This window comes from Salvelinus alpinus, chromosome 9 (assembly GCF_045679555.1).
Source record: "Salvelinus alpinus chromosome 9, SLU_Salpinus.1, whole genome shotgun sequence".
Taxonomy (NCBI): domain Eukaryota; kingdom Metazoa; phylum Chordata; class Actinopteri; order Salmoniformes; family Salmonidae; genus Salvelinus; species Salvelinus alpinus.
In genome coordinates, this window is record NC_092094.1 from 31,008,732 (window position 1) to 31,030,980 (window position 22,249).

General features: G+C 45.9%; 1 protein-coding gene across 1 annotated transcript in view; it reads right to left on the reverse strand.

The window, feature by feature from the left end:
- ptprq (protein tyrosine phosphatase receptor type Q) overlaps positions 1-22,249 on the reverse strand; it is a 44,901-nt gene that overhangs the window by 12,716 nt on the left and 9,936 nt on the right. Inside the window, exons 15-33 of the mRNA XM_071416714.1 lie at positions 20,876-21,041; positions 20,346-20,606; positions 20,004-20,164; positions 18,833-18,944; positions 17,849-17,957; positions 17,549-17,663; positions 9,958-10,027; positions 9,674-9,873; positions 9,148-9,385; positions 7,901-8,029; positions 7,628-7,774; positions 5,442-5,605; positions 4,897-5,369; positions 4,148-4,311; positions 3,890-4,069; positions 3,532-3,639; positions 3,057-3,338; positions 2,867-2,975; positions 2,612-2,784 (exon numbers count right to left, since the gene is read on the reverse strand). Of these exons, the coding sequence (XP_071272815.1) occupies positions 2,612-2,784; positions 2,867-2,975; positions 3,057-3,338; positions 3,532-3,639; positions 3,890-4,069; positions 4,148-4,311; positions 4,897-5,369; positions 5,442-5,605; positions 7,628-7,774; positions 7,901-8,029; positions 9,148-9,385; positions 9,674-9,873; positions 9,958-10,027; positions 17,549-17,663; positions 17,849-17,957; positions 18,833-18,944; positions 20,004-20,164; positions 20,346-20,606; positions 20,876-21,041 (3,361 nt within the window). The remainder of the gene's footprint in view (positions 1-2,611; positions 2,785-2,866; positions 2,976-3,056; positions 3,339-3,531; positions 3,640-3,889; positions 4,070-4,147; positions 4,312-4,896; positions 5,370-5,441; positions 5,606-7,627; positions 7,775-7,900; positions 8,030-9,147; positions 9,386-9,673; positions 9,874-9,957; positions 10,028-17,548; positions 17,664-17,848; positions 17,958-18,832; positions 18,945-20,003; positions 20,165-20,345; positions 20,607-20,875; positions 21,042-22,249) is intronic.

Genomic DNA, 22,249 nt, shown 5'->3' on the forward strand with positions numbered 1-22,249 from the left:
AGTCTGACCATATTGAGAGAGCAAACTGAGCATGTGCACACCTCGGGAAACAGGGATGGAGAGAACAAGAGAAGTGGAGATGGAGGAAAGAAGGAGGGAGGGGAGACCTCAGTGAAGGCAGATTGAGAGGCTGGTAATGTGGATGGATGGGTGGAGGAGAGAAGGCGGTGTGTGGGTGTCTGAGCCCAGGGCAGTGAGCCCTGCTGGGCTTGGCAGGGCAGGACAGGCAGGGTGGGCTGGAGGTCCGGTGGCTGGAGCACAGAGGCAGAGACACATAGTCAGTATCAGAGACATCATCAGACAGAAACAGGAGTCAGGTACTATTATACGTCAGATGAACGCTGCAGTCTGTCTACGCCATTTTTCCCAAAATCACATAAAAACAAAGAGATCAAAACATGAACAATACCTGACTAGCTAGCTACGTTTTCTAATCCAGATGAATAATATCAGACGTTTTATCTGTATTATCTATTTGACATGGACATTGCTACTTCTTCTTATAATCCAGATGCTGCCATTCAACAGTGATTCATCTGCAGCTGAAGCTACAGACAACATTAACAGATGCCTGATCACTTCTCAACACTATCAACTACTAACACTGAGAGAATAATGACCTACTGACAAAACTATACAGGATGTTTATGTTGATAGCGTTGAAGGATTGATGCCAAGATGTGTTTACTAAATACATGGAGGCCTGTAGCATTGCTCTGTTTGGACAACAAGATATGATCAGATGTCCAAGATGTTAAAGACTAAACTTCCACCAGGTTCAGTAAAAGGAGACACAAACTGGTTTTCTGAGGTGCGGAGGCCTCGGAGGGACAAAAAGGGCCAGTTTGTCAGACTGACAGCGTTACCTCCATTCACTAGCCAGCTGAAAGTTACACTTCAATCTCAGAGTTTTTCCGCGATTTTATTAAGTTCAAAAAGAGGTGGGAAAAAACAGTGCAGACTCTCTCTCTGTGTGTGTGTGTGTGTGTGTGTGTGTGTGTGTGTGTGTGTGTGTGTGTGTGTGTGTGTGTGTGTGTGTGTGTGTGTGTGTGTGTGTGTGTGTGTGTGTGTGTGTGTGTGTGTGACTGACCGTCCTCTGGGGTGAGTAGGTTTAAGGGATCAGTATGGACCCCCCCATCCCCCTGCAGGGTGCTGGCGGTCAGCCAGAGGCTGTAGTTCTGTCCTCCTCTTAGGCCAGACAGACGGTAGGACAGGTCCTCCCCCGGAGAGACAGGGTCCAGCTCTGACACTGGGATATGCTAGGGGAGAGGGAAGAGAGAGACAATGCCCTTAAAGTAGAAAATAACAAAGTGTACAATGTGCGTGTGTGTGTTACTCACCTGCTTTATAACAGCTTTATTGTCTGTGTAGTATACACTGTAGTGCTGTATAACTCACCTGTTCTGTGACAGTGGTATTGTCTGAGTAGTACAGAGTGTAGTGCAGGAGTATTCCATTTGGCTGAGTGGGAGGTTGCCAGAGCATGGTCACCGAGGAAGAGGTCAGGTTCACTAACGACACATTCTGGGGAGTGTCAAACGGCACTGTGGAAGAGAATTGCAAGAGTTTATGTTCAATAAAAATGAACTGAAGGCCTGGAGCATTGCTCAGTTTGGACTACAAGATTGTCAAAAGTTAAGGAACTAACTCTCTCTGTCTGTCTGTGTCTGTGTGTGTACACCTGCGTCAATAGTACTGAAGCTGATGTATATAAGGACTCCCCCGTCCCCCAGGCGTGTCCAGCTGGAGATAGAGGCGTTGTAGCGACTCTCTGAGTCAACACTGATAACCACAGCTGTATCTGTCACGTTCTGCCACACCTCAGACGACTCATTCCTTAGAGAAGGAAGGAGGATGAAGAAGAGAGAGACCATGTTGGAGCTAGCTGTAACTGCTCCTTCAATCAGAATGCCTCATCCCTCAACATCGTTTTCAACATCACATCAGCAGTAGGATTCAAACTATTGATCAATAATGAAATAAAAAACTCACCAGACTCTGACTATGTAGTAGAGGATCTCAGAGTTGGCCTCTTTCGGTGGTTCCCATGACAATTGTACCTCGTAGTCTGAAAATATCCTGGCTAGTAGAAACTGAGGGGGAGTGTCTGGGTCTGAAACAAACTTACCATTGATTAGAACCAAAACACAGACACACTGAAAACCACGCCACCTTGGGGAAATGGACTGGAAGGTAACTCCTGTGATGTCAGAGTGTCAGGAGAACCTGAAACCGAGAGAGGAAGTGACCTCACAGTAGTGAGATGAGAAGAAGAGGTAATGATGAACCTTCTGTGGTCCAGAGTCTCCGGTCACGTTAACAACATGATCCACAATGCAGCCACCTGAAACATAATGACCCTAACCATGGTCCCCCTTCCCCCTCTTACCCCAGATCCCTCCCTCTGTTGGGGTGATGTTTAGGGGTTTACTGTGGTTCTGGGTGTGTGTGTGTGGTTCTGGGTGTGTGTGTGTGTGTGTGTGTGTGTGTGTGTGTGTGTGTGTGTGTGTGTGTGTGTGTGTGTGTGTGTGTGTGTGTGTGTGTGTGTGTGTGTGTGTGTGTGTGTGTGTGTGTGTGTGTGTGTGTGTGTGCATGTTTGAGAGGCTCTCACCGTCCTCCAAAGTGGTGATGTTGAGAGGGTCACTGCTGTGGTTTCCGGAGCCAATACGTGTGTGTGCCTTCACCACCAGAGTGTATTGCGCAAACTTCCTCAGGTGTGTGATCTGGGCGTGGTTGATGGGTGTGGTCAGGTTGAGGAAGTGGGAGGAGTTTCGCAGCTCAAGGCTGTAAATCAAATCAAAGTCCATTTAAAGTGCATTTAGTCATCACGAGACAGTTCAAATCTAGAAGCCATGCAGAGATGTACCTGTAGTGTGTGATAACTCCGTTGGGCACCAGGGGGTGCTCCCACATCACGTTCACCTCATTGGAACTGACAGACACGTAGGACAGGCCGTAGGAAGGACTACCCGGGACTAGAGAGGAAACACACACACTTCAACATGAGGCGTTAGTGTGTGCATGTGTCTAGTGTGTGTGTGTGTGTGTAGACTCACCGTCCTCCCCAGACAGCATAGTGAGTGTGTCTGAGGTGTGGTTCCCATGTCCGATGCGTGTGTATGCTCTGACAGAGACATTATAGTATGAAAACGGCCTTAGCCCTGTCAGAGTCACTCTGGGGACAGAGCTGTTCAACACTGCCACATACGATTGGTTCTCGTACAGGACCTCATACTGTTGGATCACCCCATTGGCTCTCTCCGGGGGCGACCAAGAGAGGGTGGTGGTGGAGGGAGAAGTGTCTACCACTGTTAACCCTACAGGAGGGGAGTCAGGTTCTGAGAGAGAGATAGAGAGGGGTAAGACTGGACTTTCTATCATTAAACCCACACAATGACAGAGGTGTGTGTGTGTGTGTGTGTGTGTGTGTGTGTGTGTGTGTGTGTGTGTGTGTGTGTGTGTGTGTGTGTGTGTGTGTGTGTGTGTGTGTGTGTGTGTGTGTGTGTGTGTGTGTGTGTGTGTGGTATGTACCATCCTCGGGTGTGACAGCGAAAATATCGTCTAGGTCAGACAGAGAGCCCTCTCCTACAGCAGTAGATGCAGCCACTCGCAGCTTATAACCTGTATACTTCTCCAGCCCTGAAACACACAGCAAGCAGTTTATAACCTGTATACTTCTCCAGCCCTGAAACACACAGCAAGCAGTTTATAACCTGTATACTTCTCCAGCCCTGAAACACACAGCAAGCAGCTCATAACCTGTATACTTCTCCAGCCCTGAAACACACAGCAAGCAGCCTAATACCAATACATCTTTACAGGCTTGAACCAGACTTGGACCATGTGTGTATACGTGTACATACAGTATGTGTTTGTTTGTGTGTGTTACCTGTGAGCAGTATGCTGGTGTTGTGTGTAATTCTCTGCAGGGCTCGGTTGCTGTGTAGGTTGAGTCCGTAGAGAGTGTATTGTGTGATTCGTCCATTGGGGTTGAGGGGCGGAGTCCAGCTGACCAGGATAGAGGTGGAGCTAACATTCTGATAGGACACTCCCACCACTGAGCTAGGAACTACAATAACAACAACGCACAACAATAAACAAACAATGACATTATTACAAAACTGTGTATATATATATCTGTGTGTACCCTGTTCGCGAGTCTTCTCAGTGACGAGTGTTACAGGTCCGTCTCCAATAGCAGTAGCCGCGGTAACAGTGAAGGTGTAGTCAGTGAAGGGACTGAGACCAGAGACTAGGTAAGACAGCTCCTTAGCCTGCATGTCTATGACCTTGTCCCTCACATACACTCCTGGAACACACACACATACACGGTGTAAAGGACAGCCTGTAGAGCAGTGGTAACACACCTCATTCATCAACTAGCCTTAAATGTTAAAAGAGGTTAGAAGAGGTTAAAAGGCAGGTTGGCATTTATTGTCATGACTCGTGTACTGGAGGCAGCTCTGCAGAGTGGCCACTAGTTCTGTCCTTGAGCTGTTCTTATTTATTAATGTTCTGTATTATGTCATGTTTCATGTTTTGTGTGGACCCCAGGAAGAGTAGCTGCTGCTATTGCAACAGCTAATGGTGATCCTAATAAAATACCAAATAAAACCTGATTTTAAACTTAACAACACTGCTAACCCTAATGCCTAAACCTAACCTTAAATTAAGACCAAAAGCACATTTTGGTTTTCATGAATTTACACAATATAGCCAATTTTGACATTGCAGTTGGCCCATCTAGCGGAAATCAGTTCTGCCTCCAGGGCAAGATTCATGATAATAAACGTCAACTTGCGGTTAAAAGGTTAAAGGTTAGTGGTGAGTGCAGTACTTCCTGGGGTGCTGGAGGCAGCAGCCCTGGTGAAGAGGTATGTCAGGAGTGTCTGGAGGTGTCCAGTGGCTGCAGGTGCAGAGCGGGTGGAGAGGTGGGGCTTGCCAGAGGTGAGCTGGCCAGGCTGTGGGTGGGCAGTGAGCCAGGGGAGGGGTGTGGCCGGGGGTGAGGTGGTTAGGGAGAGGGAAGAGGTCCCTGAAGTCACATGGTCAAAGGTCAGAGGGGTGGAGTCTGGAAAGTCAGAGGTCTGGCCAGTCCCAGGGACCATACTGGCCAGACTGGAGCCCTCAGTGACTGACGGGTCAGTGTTGATCTTGTGCTCAAGGTTAGTGTTAGGGCTGGTTGGAGCGCTGTGTGTGCGGCTGATTGCAGTCCTGGTCATGCCGGTGATGAGCGTGTGGTCGGAGAGGGTGACCGTGAACGCAGGCGGGGAGGTGGTCAGGCTGTCAGCTGATCTCTTACGCCGGAGAGAGTGGTCAGGGATAACTGCAGCGAACGTTCCATCACCAAGGAGATCAGTGTAATTTAGATCCTAAAGATAAGATGAAAACATCAGAGACACACACACACACACAGCCACTAATCCAGACAGATAGAGTGGTACCTGTGTTCCAGTGAGGGTGATGTCCTGCAGCAGTATGTTGTCAGAAAGAACCAGGAGTCTGTACTGTGTGATCAGACCGTTAGGCTGGGCAGGACTTCTCCAACTCACACGCACCGACACAGAGTCTACTGCTACTGCCTGCAGAGCCTGCACTGCACTGGGAGCTACACACACACAGACAGACAGACAGACAGACAGACAGACAGACAGACAGACAGACAGACAGACAGACAGACAGACAGACAGACAGACAGACAGACAGACAGTATCAGACAGACAGTATCAGACAGACAGACAGTATCAGACAGACAGTATCAGACAGACAGTACAGACAGACAGTATCAGACAGACAGTATTAGACAGACAGTATCAGACAGACAGTATCAGACAGACAGTAACAGACAGACATTATTAGAGAGACAGTATCAGACAGTATCAGACAGACAGTATCAGACGGACAGTATCAGACAGACAGTATCAGACAGACAGTATTAGACAGACAGTATCAGACAGTATTAGACAGACAGTATTAGACCGTATCAGACAGACAGTATTAGACAGACAGTATCAGACAGACAGTATCAGACAGACAGTATTAGACAGACAGTAGACAGACAGTATCAGACATTAGACAGTATTAGACAGACAGTATTAGACAGACAGTATTAGACAGACAGTATCAGACAGACAGTATCAGACAGACAGTATCAGACAGACATTATTAGACAGACAGTATTAGACAGACAGTATTAGACAGTATTAGACAGACAGTATCAGACAGTATTAGACAGACAGTATCAGACAGACAGTATCAGACAGTATTAGACAGACAGTATCGGACAGACAGTATCAGGCAGACAGTATCAGACAGACAGTATCAGACAGACAGTATCAGACAGACAGTATTAGACAGACAGTATCCGACAGACAGTATCCGACAGACAGTATCCGACAGACAGTATCCGACAGACAGTATCAGACAGACAGTATCCGACAGACAGTATCAGACAGACAGTATCAGACAGACAGTATCAGACAGACAGTATCAGACAGACAGTATCAGACAGACAGTATCAGACAGACAGTATTAGACAGACAGTATCAGACAGACAGTATCCGACAGACAGTATCCGACAGACAGTATCCGACAGACAGTATCCGACAGACAGTATCCGACAGACAGTATCAGACAGAGAGTATCAGACAGAGAGTATCAGACAGACAGTATCCGACAGACAGTATAAGACAGACAGTATAAGACAGACAGTATAAGACAGACAGTATAAGACAGACAGTATAAGACAGACAGTATTAGACAGACAGTATCAGACAGACAGTATAAGACAGACAGTATTAGACAGACAGTATTAGACAGACAGTATCAGACAGACAGTATCAGACAGACAGTATCCGACAGACAGTATCAGACAGACAGTATCCGACAGACAGTATCCGACAGACAGTATCCGACAGACAGTATCCGACAGACAGTATCCGACAGACAGTATCCGACAGACAGTATCCGACAGACAGTATCCGACAGACAGTATCCGACAGACAGTATCAGACAGACAGTATCCGACAGACAGTATCCGACAGACAGTATCAGACAGACAGTATCAGACAGACAGTATCAGACAGACAGTATCCGACAGACAGTATCAGACAGACAGTATCCGACAGACAGTATCAGACAGACAGTATCCGACAGACAGTATCCGACAGACAGTATCAGACAGACAGTATCCGACAGACAGTATCAGACAGACAGTATCCGACAGACAGTATCCGACAGACAGTATCCGACAGACAGTATCAGACAGACAGTATCCGACAGACAGTATCAGACAGACAGTATCCGACAGACAGTATCAGACAGACAGTATCCGACAGACAGTATTAGACAGACAGTATCCGACAGACAGTATCAGACAGACAGTATCAGACAGACAGTATCCGACAGACAGTATCCGACAGACAGTATCCGACAGACAGTATCCGACAGACAGTATCAGACAGACAGTATCCGACAGACAGTATTAGACAGAATGTTAGAGGGCCGAATGTTTAGATGTTTTAGGTCGGAAAATACTCCTGCACTCACCACACTGACCAATAGGGAGAGGAAGGGCACCACACTGCTAGAGCACATCACTCAAGACACATGTTTTTGTGTGTGTTCTTACCCTCAGCAGGTGTCAGTACAGCAGTAAAGGCCTCAGGCCCCAGCAGGCCAGCAGACTTGGCCCGCACCGCCACTCTGTAGCGTGTGTAGGGTGTCAGACCAGAGTACACAAATCTCAGGTCCCCTGTGCTGTTCTCATAGATAAACCCTGAGAAACACACGCACACGCACACGCACACGCACACACAAACACCGTTCGGGTCAGATCTGCGACCTTCAGTGTTTTTACTTCAGCAAGTATTTTAAATGTAGTGATGTACATGTGTGTGTTTACCTGTGGGGCCGTAGAGATAGATAACGTAGCTGAAACGTCCGGTAACGATGGTTGGAGGTTCCCAGGAGACAGAGACTGACTTAGACGTCATGTTCCATACCAACAGGTTGTGGGGAGGGTCCTCTGGGGCTGCATCACACACATACATATCCACATGGTGAGAGATGAAGAGATAGGAACATATAGAGATAGATGGAGAGATAGGAACAGATAGTGAGAGATGGAGAGACAGGAACAGATAGTGAGAGATGAAGAGATAAGAACAGATAGAGATAGGTGGAGAGATAGGAACAGATAGAGATAGATGGAGAGATAGGAACAGAGAGAGAGATGGAGAGATAGGAACAGATAGAGAAAGATGGAGAGATAGGAACAGATAGAGAGAGATGGAGAGATAGGAACAGATAGAGAGAGATGGAGAGATATAAACAGATAGAGAGAGATGGAGAGATAGGAACAGATAGAGATTGGTGGAGAGATAGGAACAGATAGAGATAGATAGAGAGATAGGAACAGATAGAGAGAGATGGAGAGATAGGAACAGATAGAGAGAGATGGAGAGATAGGAACAGATAGAGAGATATGGAGAGATAGGAACAGATAGAGATAGATGGAGAGATAGGAAGAGAGAAAGATGGAGAGATAGGAACAGATAGAGATAGGTGGAGAGATAGGAACAGATAGAGATAGATGGAGAGATAGGAACAGATAGAGAGAGATGGAGAGATAGGAACAGATAGAGAGAGATGGAGAGATAGGAACAGATAGAGATTGGTGGAGAGATAGGAACAGATAGAGATAGATAGAGAGATAGGAACAGATAGAGAGAGATGGAGAGATAGGAACAGATAGAGAGAGATGGAGAGATAGGAACCGATAGAGAGAGATGGAGAGATAGGAACAGATAGAGAGATATGGAGAGATAGGAACAGATAGAGAGAGATATATAGACAGAGATATCCCACTGGCAAAAACTGGTTGAATCAAAGTTGTTTCCACATAATTTCAACCCCAAAAATCTGTGCGATGACATTGAATCAAACGCATTGGATTCGCAAAAAGTCAACAACGTAAGGGCATTTTTCACCTAAATTTTAACCTAAATCCACTGACATGGTCATTTTTTTGTTGATTTCACATTGAATTCACAATAGCTGACAACACAACTAAATGAAAATTAGACGTTGAACTGACGTCTGTGCCCAGTGGGATGTAGATGGAGACAGGTGGAGTGTGTGGGTGTGTACCTGACTCAGGCATGCGGACCATGGTGGAGGCGACCTGTCCCTCTCCGTCGGAGGTGAAAGCAGACACTTCGAAGACGTATGCTGTGTAAGGTCGCAGCTGGTCCACCCCTACGGATATTGGTACAGCCCAGGTGGCGGCGGGCGGGACGGCTGACAGGGTGACGGGAGGAGAGGACGCTGTCAGAGCTGTCACCTCTGACGGACTGGGGGTCCCCCGAGACAGGATGTCTGCTGCATCCTACACACACAAACACACATTTAAGTACACGAAAGACAGAGAGAGAGAGAGAGGGAGTGAGTGAGTGAGAGAAAGAGAGGGAGAAAGAGAGGGAGAAAAACTGGGGGCCTGTAGCACTGTTCTGGTTGTACAACAATATATTTTCTGAACGTTTAAAAACCAGTTGAAAAATCAAATCTCATCTAGATAGTCTTCTGTTAACGATGTGGTCAGAGTATCTGTGTAGAGAGAGAGAAAGAAGCAGACAAACAGAGAGAGAGAAAGAAAGAGAAAGAGAGAAAGACATACGTTGCAGTGTGGTAGCGCTCCGGTCATGATGTCCTCAGCATCCAGCTCCAGTATGCGGACGGTCTGACCAGTACGAGCGTGTTTGGCTTTGACCGCAAACTTGGTGATCAGACCGTTGATGCGGAGTGGCAGGAGCCAAGTGACCACTACAAACGTGTGGTTCTCAGCAAACGCTGTCAGGTTAGTCACCAGGCCTGGGGCTGACAAAGGGTTACAGTTGTCTGTTTGTGTAAGTGTGTGTGTATGTGTGTGTGTGTGTTTGTATGTTATTTGTGGATACCTACGAGCCTCAGCAGTTTTGATGTACAGAGACTTGCTATAGGGTCCAATACCAGCAGAGTTTTCTGCTGCAACCTGGACAGAGAGCGAGAGAGCGAGAGAGCGAGAGAGTATTAATCATCATTACTAATTCAGGATTAAGTCGTCAGATCTCCACCATGTTAATCTCTACCAGTGGTCAGGGATGTTTATTGATGCAACAGTCACACAACACCAGGCAGGCAGATATACACACTGACTACAGGGACATCCATAGCACCAAAGCTTGTCTTTGAAGCTAAGCAAGGTTGGGCCTCTCTGGATTGGAGGTCAGATGATGCTGGTTGATGATGATGATGCAAGATGGGGTCACTATTTCCTCTAGTCTTAAGGAGACCCCAGCTTCACAGTGACAGTAAGGGCACTACCCTGTAGAGAGTGCCATCCTTCAGATGTGAGGTTAAAGTGAAGTTCGAACTCTATCTGAAAACTATTAACCATAATCACACACAGCATATTGGCAGAATAGTCTGTGGAAAAAGAACAGCATGGCTGATCCATAGATATTTTACATTATAAATAATTTAATCACAATTAATTATTTAACCAGATCAAGAGAATAGTTTCCCCGCCGGAGGCATCTTCCCAGAGCACACACACACGCATGGATGGATGCACACAAAGGAAAAGACAGATATGGTTAAAACACACATTCTACCATATGCTTACGTTACATTTCTATTGAATGATGTAAGTGTGATTGATGGGAGAGGCAATATGGACACGCCTGGTGCACTAATTGATGACGTGAAGGACGAATTGGGAAAAGTGGAATCAGTCAGAATGACCAGGAGCGGTATGTTGATTTCGTGTGTGTCAAAAGTGCAAAAGGAGAAGGCTCTGTGGCTCTACAAGATATCGACATATGACGTGGAAAGCTTTGATTTTCAGAGTAGGGCACCGGTTAAAGGTGTCATCGCTGGTGTCTTGTTGGATATAAAGGCTGTGTGGTTTATGGATAACATGCCAGGAGTGGTAGACGCATGTAGCTTGACTTGAATGATAGGCGTAAAGAAGGAGTAAAGTCTATCAGTTTTACTGTCGTTTGATGAAGTGATTCTCCCGATTTATGTAAAACTTGGGTATTTGAGATATGCGGTGAGACCGTATGTACAGAAGCCGCTGCAGTGTTACAGCTTGTTGCTGTAATTGTGATGGGAATCACGTTCCAGTTCCTAGAGTGCCCTGTAAAAATGAAGGAGGTCCCAGTAGCTAGGATCAGGGCTATCCAGCAGGACTCCTATGTGGAAGCAGTGAAAATAGCTGAAGGAGTGAGTAGTAGAGAGGAGATGGTAGGTGATGTCCCACAGTCTGTAGTGAATGCCATTCAGGAGAAGGATCCCGACACACGAACAGTGAAGAAGGTGGACTTTGTTGAGTTCATAACACAAGTGATGAATTGCACTAGTCAAATTAATAAAAAATCTAAGAAGCTAGATATCATTGTGAAGGCGGCAAATAGATTTCTGGATCTCCAGGACTTTACAGCCAAAATGTTACGGGGAGTACTGAATGGCGAGGTTCCCCCCTCCCAGGTTCCTGAATCTGTGTAGGGATCTGAAAAGACATTTAAATCTGACTGAAGGAGTAAAAAAAAAAATGTAATGATATATTATTTTTTAAATTCAGGGTAGTAGAGTGAGTTTTGGTTAGTGTTTTTGGTAATTAGTATGTATTTGGTAATCCAAAACAGCTTCTTTTTTTTTTTTTACTACCTCGTACAGCAGGTGGCAGCAATACACCTTATGAGCGTAGTCTGCCAATAAACCTTGAAGAAGAAGAAGAAGAAATTGATGACGTATCTCGCACAGATGAGCATTGATTGGAACACATCCTACAAAAAAGGTACTCTGAGTGCTGGGAACATGAACAAAATCTGAATACAAGTTTTGGGTGGATAGGCAATGGCATGGCGAGAGGGATGGGGTTGTTTGGGAGGGAGTTTAGCCCCTCTGTGGTTCGTCCTCCATATCCCACCTTGGTTGCTCCCTCCGACAGTGATAGATCTAGGGTTGCTTGAGAGTGTAATAGATGTTGAGGAAGGAATAGATTCAGTTGTAAGTGAACACTTAAGAACACAATACTATGCATCCTTGAATATATTCACATATGGGTCTAAGGAACATTAAACAGGGAGGACAGGTGCAGCTTCTAGTGTTCCTGAGTTTAAGGTTGCAGTGAAAAAAAGAGCAACAGATCATTTATCTGTTTACACAACGGAGTTGATGGCCATACTCTTGGCTGCAGAGTGGGTGGAGGAGGTGAGGCCAGACGGTAGTCATCTGCTCTGACTGCTGTACAGCACTGATAAGCTTAAATAAATTTTTGTCTCAGAGCAGGCAGGATTGTATGAGGGTTTGCAGTGCTTGTATAGGGTGAGACAGATGATCCTCGGTACCAGCTCATGTGGGAGTAGAGGGGAATGAGGAGGTGGATGTTATCGCCAAGCAGGCTCTTATACATCCTAACGTTGAGATGAAATTCAAATCAGTAGAGCAGAAGCCAAGGGGTTGATAAAAACAGTGATTTAAAACAAATGGCAAGAGTTGTAGAAAAGGGAGGGAAAGGGAAGACAGCTGTATAAGATCCAGAAAAAGGTGGGGGCAGGGAGGTCCTCAGGTCGAGAGAGAAGGGAGGAAAGTGTAATCACAAGGCTGAGACTGGGAAACACAAGGCTCAATAGTACATTGAAATTGGTGGGGAAACATCCGACTGGGAGGTGTGATCAGGACCGGTCCTTGCCATTCTGCTGCCCTTGGCGAGACCAAAAATTGCTGGCTATGATTGGTTCAAATTTTGTACGGACCGGACCAAAAACCAATATCCGTGGATGTGGAAATCAAGGCCGGTCCGGACTGCACCAAAAAAAGACTTCCAAAAGGCACCGGCGTCAGGTCCGTGCTTATTGAGGCGTAGCCTACAGTGTTGCCTGAAATTGAATTTTATGAATGAATGCACTGATCACGACAATGGGGTGAAACACCTGGACAGTTGTGATTGTACGTTCCATATTGTCCATTTTACTTTGACCTGTCTTGTTTTTAGAATATGTTGTTTGTTAACATGAAAGCACATTTTTGAATTGATTGGGAGCCATTTAGGTTAGGCTATTTGTTCGAAGAAACCTGCATGATGTACAAAGTGTCCGTCTCATTACATTGTCATACATTTTATCTCCAACCTGTAGGCTACAGAAAATAACACATACTCTTTCTACCATATGTTATATCTACTATATGATTTATGTTAGATTTTTTTTTAGGGAACGTTGGTGGAGCACCGCAGCGATGCCTCTTTCCAACAGCACCCTGAAGAGAAACGCTGGGAATGGGCAAGCAAAATATTTTGTGCCCCTGCCCGTGACAAAGTGGGCACTGTTTATCACAGGGAGGCATCGGCACTCACCTAAAAAGCCAATATGCCAATGGTTGAGAGAAATTGTTTTGGGGTAGAATTATGTGAGGTTATATGTGTTGTTGGAGGTGCGTCTTGGTCAGTTTAGCTCAAAAAATGCTGCCCTTGTCAATCTGCACCAAAGGCGGCCCTCTAGTCCTGCCTAATAAATGGGCCGGCCGTGGATGTGATTATTGTCAGGAGGAGATGGAGACAGTGGAGCACATTTTATTTCAGTGCCAGAAATTAAGGAGGGAAAGGGACTGATTTGTTATTAGATTTGAGGAGTTATGGGGTTGAAGAGTCAAGATTAAGTGAACTGCTGGGAAAATCTTCAGGGGATGTAGTATTTAATTATGTATTTAATTTCCTTAGGGAGATGAGGATATTGGGTAGGATTTAGTTGGTTGCCAACCTCCATAAAACATCCACAGAAGAAGAAGAGCAGTAGTAGTAGTAGTAGCAGCAGCAGTAGCAGCAGTAGCAGTAGCAGCAGTAGCAGCAGCAGTAGCAGAAGCAGCAGTAGCAGCAGTAGCAGTAGCCGCAGTAGTAGCAGCAGTAGCAGCAGCAATAGTAGCAGTAGTAGCAGCAGCAGCAGTAGCAGCAGCAGCACAAGCAGCAGCAGCAGCAGCAGCAGCAGCAGCAGCAGTGGCAGTGGCAGCAGTAGCAGCAGTAGCAGCAGCAGCAGCAGTAGCAGTAGCGGTAGCAGCAGTAGCACAAGCAGCAGCAGCAGCGTCGAGTGGAGACAAAGAAAATGGGGGGGAACGAACAAGAGGAAAAATGGCAGAAGCGGACGCTGATGTGAATTGTGAATCTATTGGCGTTAGAATCAAGGAGAATTGGAATAGTCAAAAAAAATGGAAAACGAAGCAAAGTAGTGTACAGTGCTGAGAATGTCCCATCGTATCTTGTAGGAGTACGGTTTGTTAATGAGGAGCAGCTGATCGAATGACCAATCTTGAAGAATCCATTTGAGATATCCAAACTATACAGTGCGTTCGGAAAGTATTCAGACCCCTTGACTTTTTCCACATTTTGTTACAGTACAGCCTTATTCTAAAATGTATGAAATTGTTTTCCCCCCCAGTCAATCTACACACAATACCCCATAATGACAAAGCAAAAACAGGTTTAGAAAATGTAGCAAAAAAAATAAAAAAATAAAATGAAATATGACATTTAAATAAGTATTCAGACCCTTTACTCAGTACCTTGTTGAAACACCTTTTGCAGCGAATACAGCCTCGAGTCTTCTTCGGTATGATGCTACAAGCTTGGCACACCTGTATTTGAGTTTCTCCCATTCTTCTCTGCAGATCCTCTCAAGCTCTGTCAGGTTGGATGGGGAGCGTTGCTGCACAGCTATTTCAGGTCTTTCGAGATGTTCGATCGGGTTCAAGTCCGGGCTCTTGATGGTCCACTCAAGGACATTCAGAGACTTTTTCCGAAGCCACTCCTGCGTTGTCTTGGCTGTGTGCTTAGGGTCGTTGTCCTGTTGGAAGGTGAACCTTCACCCCAGTCTGAGGTCCTGAGCATTCTGGAGCAGGTTTTCATCAAGGATCTCTCTGTACTTTGTTCCGTTCATCTTTCCCTCGATCCTGACTAGTCTCCCAGTCCCTGCTGCTGTAAAACATCCCCACAGCATGATGCTGCCACCACCATGCTTCACCGTGGTGCCAGGGTGCCAGGTTTCCTACAGATGTGACACCTGGCATTCAGGCCAAATAATTCAATTTTGGTTTCATCAGACCTGAGAATCTTGCTTCTCATGGTCTGAGTCCTTTTATGTTCCTTTTGGCAAACTCCAAGCGGGCTGTCATGTGCCTTTTACTGAGGAGTGGCTTCCGTCTGGCCACCCTACCATAAAGGCCTGGTTGGTGGAGTGCTGCAGAGATGGTTGTCCTTCTAGAAGGTTCTCCCATCTTCACAGTGGAACTCTGGATCAGATTCTGAACTCTGAACTCTGGATCGGGTTCTTGGTCACCTCCCTGACCAAGGCCCTTCTCCCCTGATTGCTCAGTTTGGCCGGGCGACCAGCTCTATGAAGAGTCTTGGTGGTTCCAAACTTCTTCCATTTAAGAATGATGGAGGCCACTGTGTTCTTGGGGACTTTCAATGCTGCCGAAATGTGTTGGTACCCTTCCCCAGATCTGTGTCTCGGCACAATCCTGTCACAGAGCTCTACGGACAATTCCTTCGACCTCATGGCTTGGTTTTTGCTCTGACATGCACTGTCAACTGTGGGACCTTCTATAGACAGGTGTGTACCTTTCCAAATCATGTCCAATCATTTGAATTTACCACAGGTGGACTCCAATCAAGTTGTAAAAACATTTCAAGGATGATCAATGGAAACAGGATGCACCTGAGCTCCATTTCGAGTCTCATAGCAAAGGGTCTGAATACTTATGTAAATAAGGTATGTTTTTTTAAATTTGTAATAAATTAGCAAACATTTCTAAAAACCTGTTTACACTTTGTCATTATGGGGTATTATGTGTAGATTGATTAGGACTTTTTTTTATTTAATTCATTTTAAAATAAGCCTGTAACGTAACAAAATGTCAAGGGGTCTGAATACTTTCCGAATGGATTGTATAAACTTCATAGAGCATTTATCCCACCAATGCACGGTGATCACTGTAAAGCTTTTGGACATGTTTCAAGTGTTTGAAGAAGGGAGAAGCCGAGATGTCCAAGTTGTGGAAAAGTGTGTTTTTATAGTGATTAGATGAAAATGTGACATGTTGCAATTGTGGTGGGAACCATGAAGCCACCTCCTTGGAATGCTCGACCAGGTTGAAAGAGAATGAGCTGGCCAAAATCAGTGCTGTCCGGGGCATTTCATATGCAGCGCCTGTTAAAAATGTTGAGGGTTCGAATGGTGCCCCTGAAGAGTCCATGGTGGTGGATAGGCCTTCACTGCAGGCTGCAGGGGTTGCCTTTCACCCGCAGTAGCCTGACATTTTAAAGGCTGAGAAGTTGGACTTTGTGGCCTTTATAGCTATGGTAATTAATGGCACTGCCAAAGTTTAAAGAAGGTCCAGGAAAATAGATATCATTGTGGATGCGGCGGAGCAGTTCCTGGGACTGAAAGATTTCACAGCGGAGGAGTTGCATGGAGTATTGTCACAAGCCGTACCGCCCTCAGGCCCTAGAGCCCGAGAAGGGAGATATGGAGATTTGATGGAAGGAAGACGTGGGAGTTTTGTTTTAGTTTTGTCAATTAACTATTTATTTGGGAGGATTAAGTTTGTTTTCCCTATCACGTATGACTTTTCTTTTTACCTTGTTTTTTCAACCCGTCCAATACACCTTTTTGGGTTATAGTCAGCCATAAAATCCACAGAAGAAGAAGAAGGAGAGTGGAGAGGAATGGATTCAGTTCAGTCAGCTGTCCTGAGCCTTTCCCAACTAGCTAGTTTATGCTGGCTAGAAGGATGGCGCTAGTTAAAACTTGTAGTAATGGTCACCATCTGTAATGACAAGCCGGTGTGAATGACCAGTGCATTTGCACTTGATTAACCGGGCAGCTATCACATGTCACTGGCGCTAGCTAACGTGGCCAATTTGTTCCATCCCACTTAATAATATTTTGAGTAGGAAAGCAGCCTAGATGTGAAATAACTTGTAATATTGGTATATATTGGTATATATTGGTATATATTGGTATATATCTGGATGTCACCGTAATACAGTTCACTGCTCAACGGGGAGAGTTTGCGCTGCAAGCCGGCAACACAACAACACGGGGTGTCTCGCTCCGGAGTCCTGATTTCCGAGCACTGCTCTCCTGCAGTAACTCAGAGGGAAGTAGCTAGATAGTGTAGCTAAAATCAGGCCAGGGTGACAGCTAAAGCACATTTATTGCTTTTGTAGTCCGATAAAAACGGAATGATTCTGAACACTCCAAGTCCCAACATCAGCAGACAAGTTTCAAATGATCGCTTCTAGCCACAAGTGTAAACTACCTGGCTCATTAGGTTGACTGACAGAACCGAATCCATCCGTCCCCACTCAACTGTCACTGCGCGGCATACGTCATACATTTTGGGCACCAGGCATGTCTGTATAGCCTCTCCCGTGTATGATTACCTTCTAGATGTGTGTGTGAAAGAGAGCAGAGAGACGTTACTTACAGTATGTTTACTGTGTGAGTGTTACCTTGATGTTATAGGTAGACCCTGGTAAGAAGAGGTTGAGAAGGGTCTCAGGGATGTCCAGGTGTTTGGTCACCTCTTTGAAGGTGGGGTCTGGATATGGACACACCTCCTTGTACCTATTAAATTAAATAGAAACAACTTTATTTAAACACCAGATGATATACAAACAACTTTATTTAAACTTTATTTAGAGGTAAATAGTGGTGGAATATCATCACCTTATTCCCCCCTTATAGTGTTATTCCCCTAATAGTGTTCCAGGAGAAGGCTTAATCTGGGTCTACATAATATGCCTCCTTACCTGATGACATAACCGTCAATGCGGGAGTCAGAGGGCATGGTCCAAGACAGAAGGATCCCATTGGAGCCCACCCTCTCCCCCTCTAGATTGGTGGGAGGGGATGTTGGGGCTGGGAGAAAAGGAGGGAGAGGAAAGGAGAAGAGACGAGACGAGAACTGTTAAGGCCATATTCCCCCAAATCTCCTAAAAATCTGTTATATGTGACATCAGAAAGAATCCAATCCATACCTATCAGTACATACTGCCAAAACTAGGAAGTCCTTTCAACAAATTGGGAGGATGGTGAGAGACATTGTGAAAGATACTGTTGTTGTTTGGTATTGGGTCAACCAGCTGGGTGTTTGTATGTGTGTTTGTCTGTATGTATGTATGTATGTATGTATGTATGTATGTATGTATGTATGTATGTGTGTATGTGTGTATGAGTGTATGAGTGTATGAGTGTATGTGTGTATGTGTGTATGTGTGTGTGTGTGTGTGTGTGTGTGTGTGTGTGTGTGTCAGTGAGCTGTCATGTCTCCAGTGTGTGAAACCAGTAGAAGGAGGGAGGTTCCTGCAAGAACACTATTCCAGTCTAGCAGTGTGCAAGGGGGTTATTGGTGTGTGTGACCAGCTTGCTCTATTCCGGTGAATAGAACCTCAGAGCTATGGCATTTCACTGACATTCACTACAGCATCATTCATTCTACTTAGCAAGGCTAGTGTTACCACACACACACACACACACAAACGTGCACACACCTACCTACAAACACACACACACCTACACACTGCACGCACACAAACCTACACACACCTACAAACACACACACACCTACACACTGCACGCACATAAACCTACACACACCTACAAAGACCTACACACCGAACGCACACACACACAGGGTGGGAGATAATAAACATTATCAGCAGAGGGCAGCAGCAGAACAGACCCAATGTTTCCTCAGAGCACACCACTATCAGTTCGGCTGTAACACATCTCACCGGTCTTGTTGGTGTTGATTATGCGGCTGACCGGTGGGCTGAGGTTGGAGGAGGAGGCGGCGGTCACCATGACCGTAAACGCTGTTCGAGGACTCAGACTGGATACGTCAGCCTGAGGAGAGACTGCACGATCAGAACATGACCACAACCACAACACAACTACAGTATGTGGTTGTAGATGTGTGTGTGTGTGTGGAGCAGTCTAACCTGTGCGTGTGTGTATCCCAGGTAGAAGGTGATGATCAGGAGAAGAGTGATGGCCATGCTGGAGCTAGCCCAGTTATCCCAGTTAGCTGTTAGCCCAGTTACCAGTTAGCCTAGTTACCAGTTAGCCCAGTTAGCTGTTAGCCCAGTTAGCCCAATTAGCTGTTAGCTCAGTTAGCTGTTTGCTGGACAGAGGCAGCAGGTTAGAGTGAAAGAGGCAATGTCAGCTCAATGTTAGAGGTCTTAGCGCCATTGTTCAATCCAATGTTGTCAGCAATTTAGCTACAGCAGGTCACAGTGTTACAGCAGTTTAGATCTTAGAGCTGTTGTTCAGGCCTAATGTAGTAACCCAGTCCACAGTTAGCGACAGTTAGCCACGGTTAGCAGGTTAGATTTGACGATATTCAGGGCAGTACATGCCACCATAATGTAGAAACAATTAGAGCAGGAAAGTTACAGTAGTAGTAATAGTCCAGTCTTAGGATAGCAACAGGTTAGCTACAGCAGTAGTAGTTGTAGTCCAGGTCTGGTAGTAACCCAGTCCACCGTTAGCAGTCGTTCAGTGGTCAGCAGTTAGCCGGTTAGGTCAGAGAGAGGCAGGGCAGTGTGTACACCATAACTCCATGCAGGCAAACTCTCTCTCTCTCGGGAGAGCAGCTTCACCAAATGAATGATTCAGGGTTGAGCTCAGGAGGTCTACCTAATAAATAATGAGCTCTATTACTCAACCTGTGTGTGTATGTGTATGCGTTTGTGTTAGGTTACGCTGGGGGTATCTGACACCTGGCTGCTGAGCAAGGTCGGGAAGGGGTGGGATCTGGGTGAGGGAGAGGTATGTGTTAGTATACGTGTGTGTGTGTGTCTCCATAACTCACTTGTGTTGATGTTTACAGAAGCAGATTAACTCCTGTCTCCACTTCTACCGATAATATCTACTGTGTAATAGCTTCTGTGTGTGTGTATTTACCTGTACGAGTCTGTCGTGTGTGCGGTAGACAGAGACAGTTCCTTGGTTGGGCAGCAGGCTGACGAGGTACTGGTCCACACACCCCTCTGACTGCTCCCAACGCAGAGAGAAGTTCTGAGCAGACACACTAACCACATTTACACCCCGCACACGGCCCGGCACTAAGGGATACAGAGAGAGAGAAAGATAAAAAGAGAGGGGGGGAGAGATGGAGGGACACAGAGAGAGAGAGAAATATTTTATGCACATGTATAACTTATCGAGAGACCCCTGCTTAAACCCATGCTTAAAATCAGGGAAGTTGTGGTCAGAGTAATGTAGTTTTGTGTTACACTCAGGTACCTGTGGTTACAGTCAGGGAGGCAGCTGTCCCTGCCTCTCCTCGTCTAATGCGCTCCACGCTCATGTTGTACATACAGCCATCCCTCAACCCAGTTACTGTAGCAACCTGCCTCTCCTTGGAGACCTCTATCGTATGTGTTTGCGAGCCATTTCCAACAGTTACCCTGTGGAAGTCAAACTGGCCAATGGCAGCGTCCCACCTCACCACAGCACAGGAAGAGTTAACATAGAGCAGAGAGAGGGAACACACACCGGCCGGACCTGCATTAGAGAAACACACACGTTAATATAACATCTGAATATGAGATTAGATGAGCTCTGTCTCAGTCTCTGACTCTCCACAGCTGAGGGTCAAAGGTTACTACTAGGAGCTCTGATATGGCAAGCCACATTAAGTGTTGCCACAAAGAGGTTGATTTGTGTGTGTGTGTGTGTGTGTGTGTGTGTGTGTGTGTGTGTGTGTGTGTGTGTGTGTGTGTGTGTGTGTGTGTGTGTGTGTGTGTGTGTGTGTGTGTGTGTGTGTGTCTTACGTGTGGAGAACTGTGTAGTGACAGGCTGGCTGAAGTCTGATAAAAGCAGGCTCAGGACGGTGATGCCATAATCTGATCCTGGGGTCAAACCTCCAACCTGGAGACTGTTGCTATGAACCACCATCTCACGACATGACGACTTGTCCCCTGACGGACACAACAGCAGCTAAGGAGAACACACAGACACAAACACATATACACACACAATCGGACAAAACATTTCGTGACAAAATCAAATGTTGGTGTTTGTTGGAAAGTTGTGTTTGGGCAGTGACAAACCACTGTTTTATTTGGACGGAATCTATTCTCTATAGTATACAGTAAGTCAGGGGTTCTCAAAGTGAGGTATGCAGGGGTTTGCGACCAGAAAAAAAATATATACAGTCAAAAGTTTGGACACAGGTACTCATTCAAAGGTTTTTCTTTATTTTTACTATTGTCTACATTGTTGAATAATAGTGAAGACATCAAAACTATGAAATAACACATATTGAATCATGAAGTAACCAAAAAAGTGTTAAAAATCTAAATATATTTATATTTGAGATTCTTCAAAGTAGCCACCCTTTGCTAAGAAGATTCTGTGCTTCCAAATTTGTGGCAACAGTTTGGGGAAGGCCCTTTCCTGTTTCAGCATAACAATGCACCCGTGCACAAAACGAGGTCCATACAGAAATGGTTTGTCGAGATTGGTGTGGAAGAACTTGACTGGCCTGCACAACCCCATCGAACACCTTTGGGATGAATTGGAACACCGACTGTGAGCCAGTCCTAATCGCCCAACATCAGGAGGCTGCTATAGCAGCAAAGAGGGGACCAACTCCATATTAATGCCCATTATTTTGGAATGAGATGTTCGATGAGGACTTTTGGTCATGTAGTGTATATTAGCCATATACCACACCTCCTCGGGCCTCATTGCTGTGGGGATTTGCTTCCATTCAGCCACAAGAGCATTGGTGAGGTCGGGCACTGATGTTGGGCGATTAGGACTGGCTGATGTTGGAACAGCTCTTGCTGAGCCACTCAAGGACATTCAGAGACTTGTCCCGAAGCCACTCCTGCGTTGTCTTGGCTGTGTGCTTAGGGTCATTGTCCTGTTGGAAGGTGAACCTTCACCCCAGTCTAAGGTCATGGAGCATGTTTTCATTAAGGATCTCTCTGTACTTTGCTCCATTCATCTTTCCCTCGATCCTAACTAGTCTCCCCACCGCATGATGCTGCCACCACCATGCTTCACCTTAGGGATCGTGCCAGGTTTCCTCCAGGTTTCCGTCATGTGCCTTTTACTGAGGAGTGGCTTCCGTCTCAGCCATCTGGCCACCATAAAGGCCTGATTGGTGGAGTGCTGCAGAGATGCTTGTGATAGTTTTA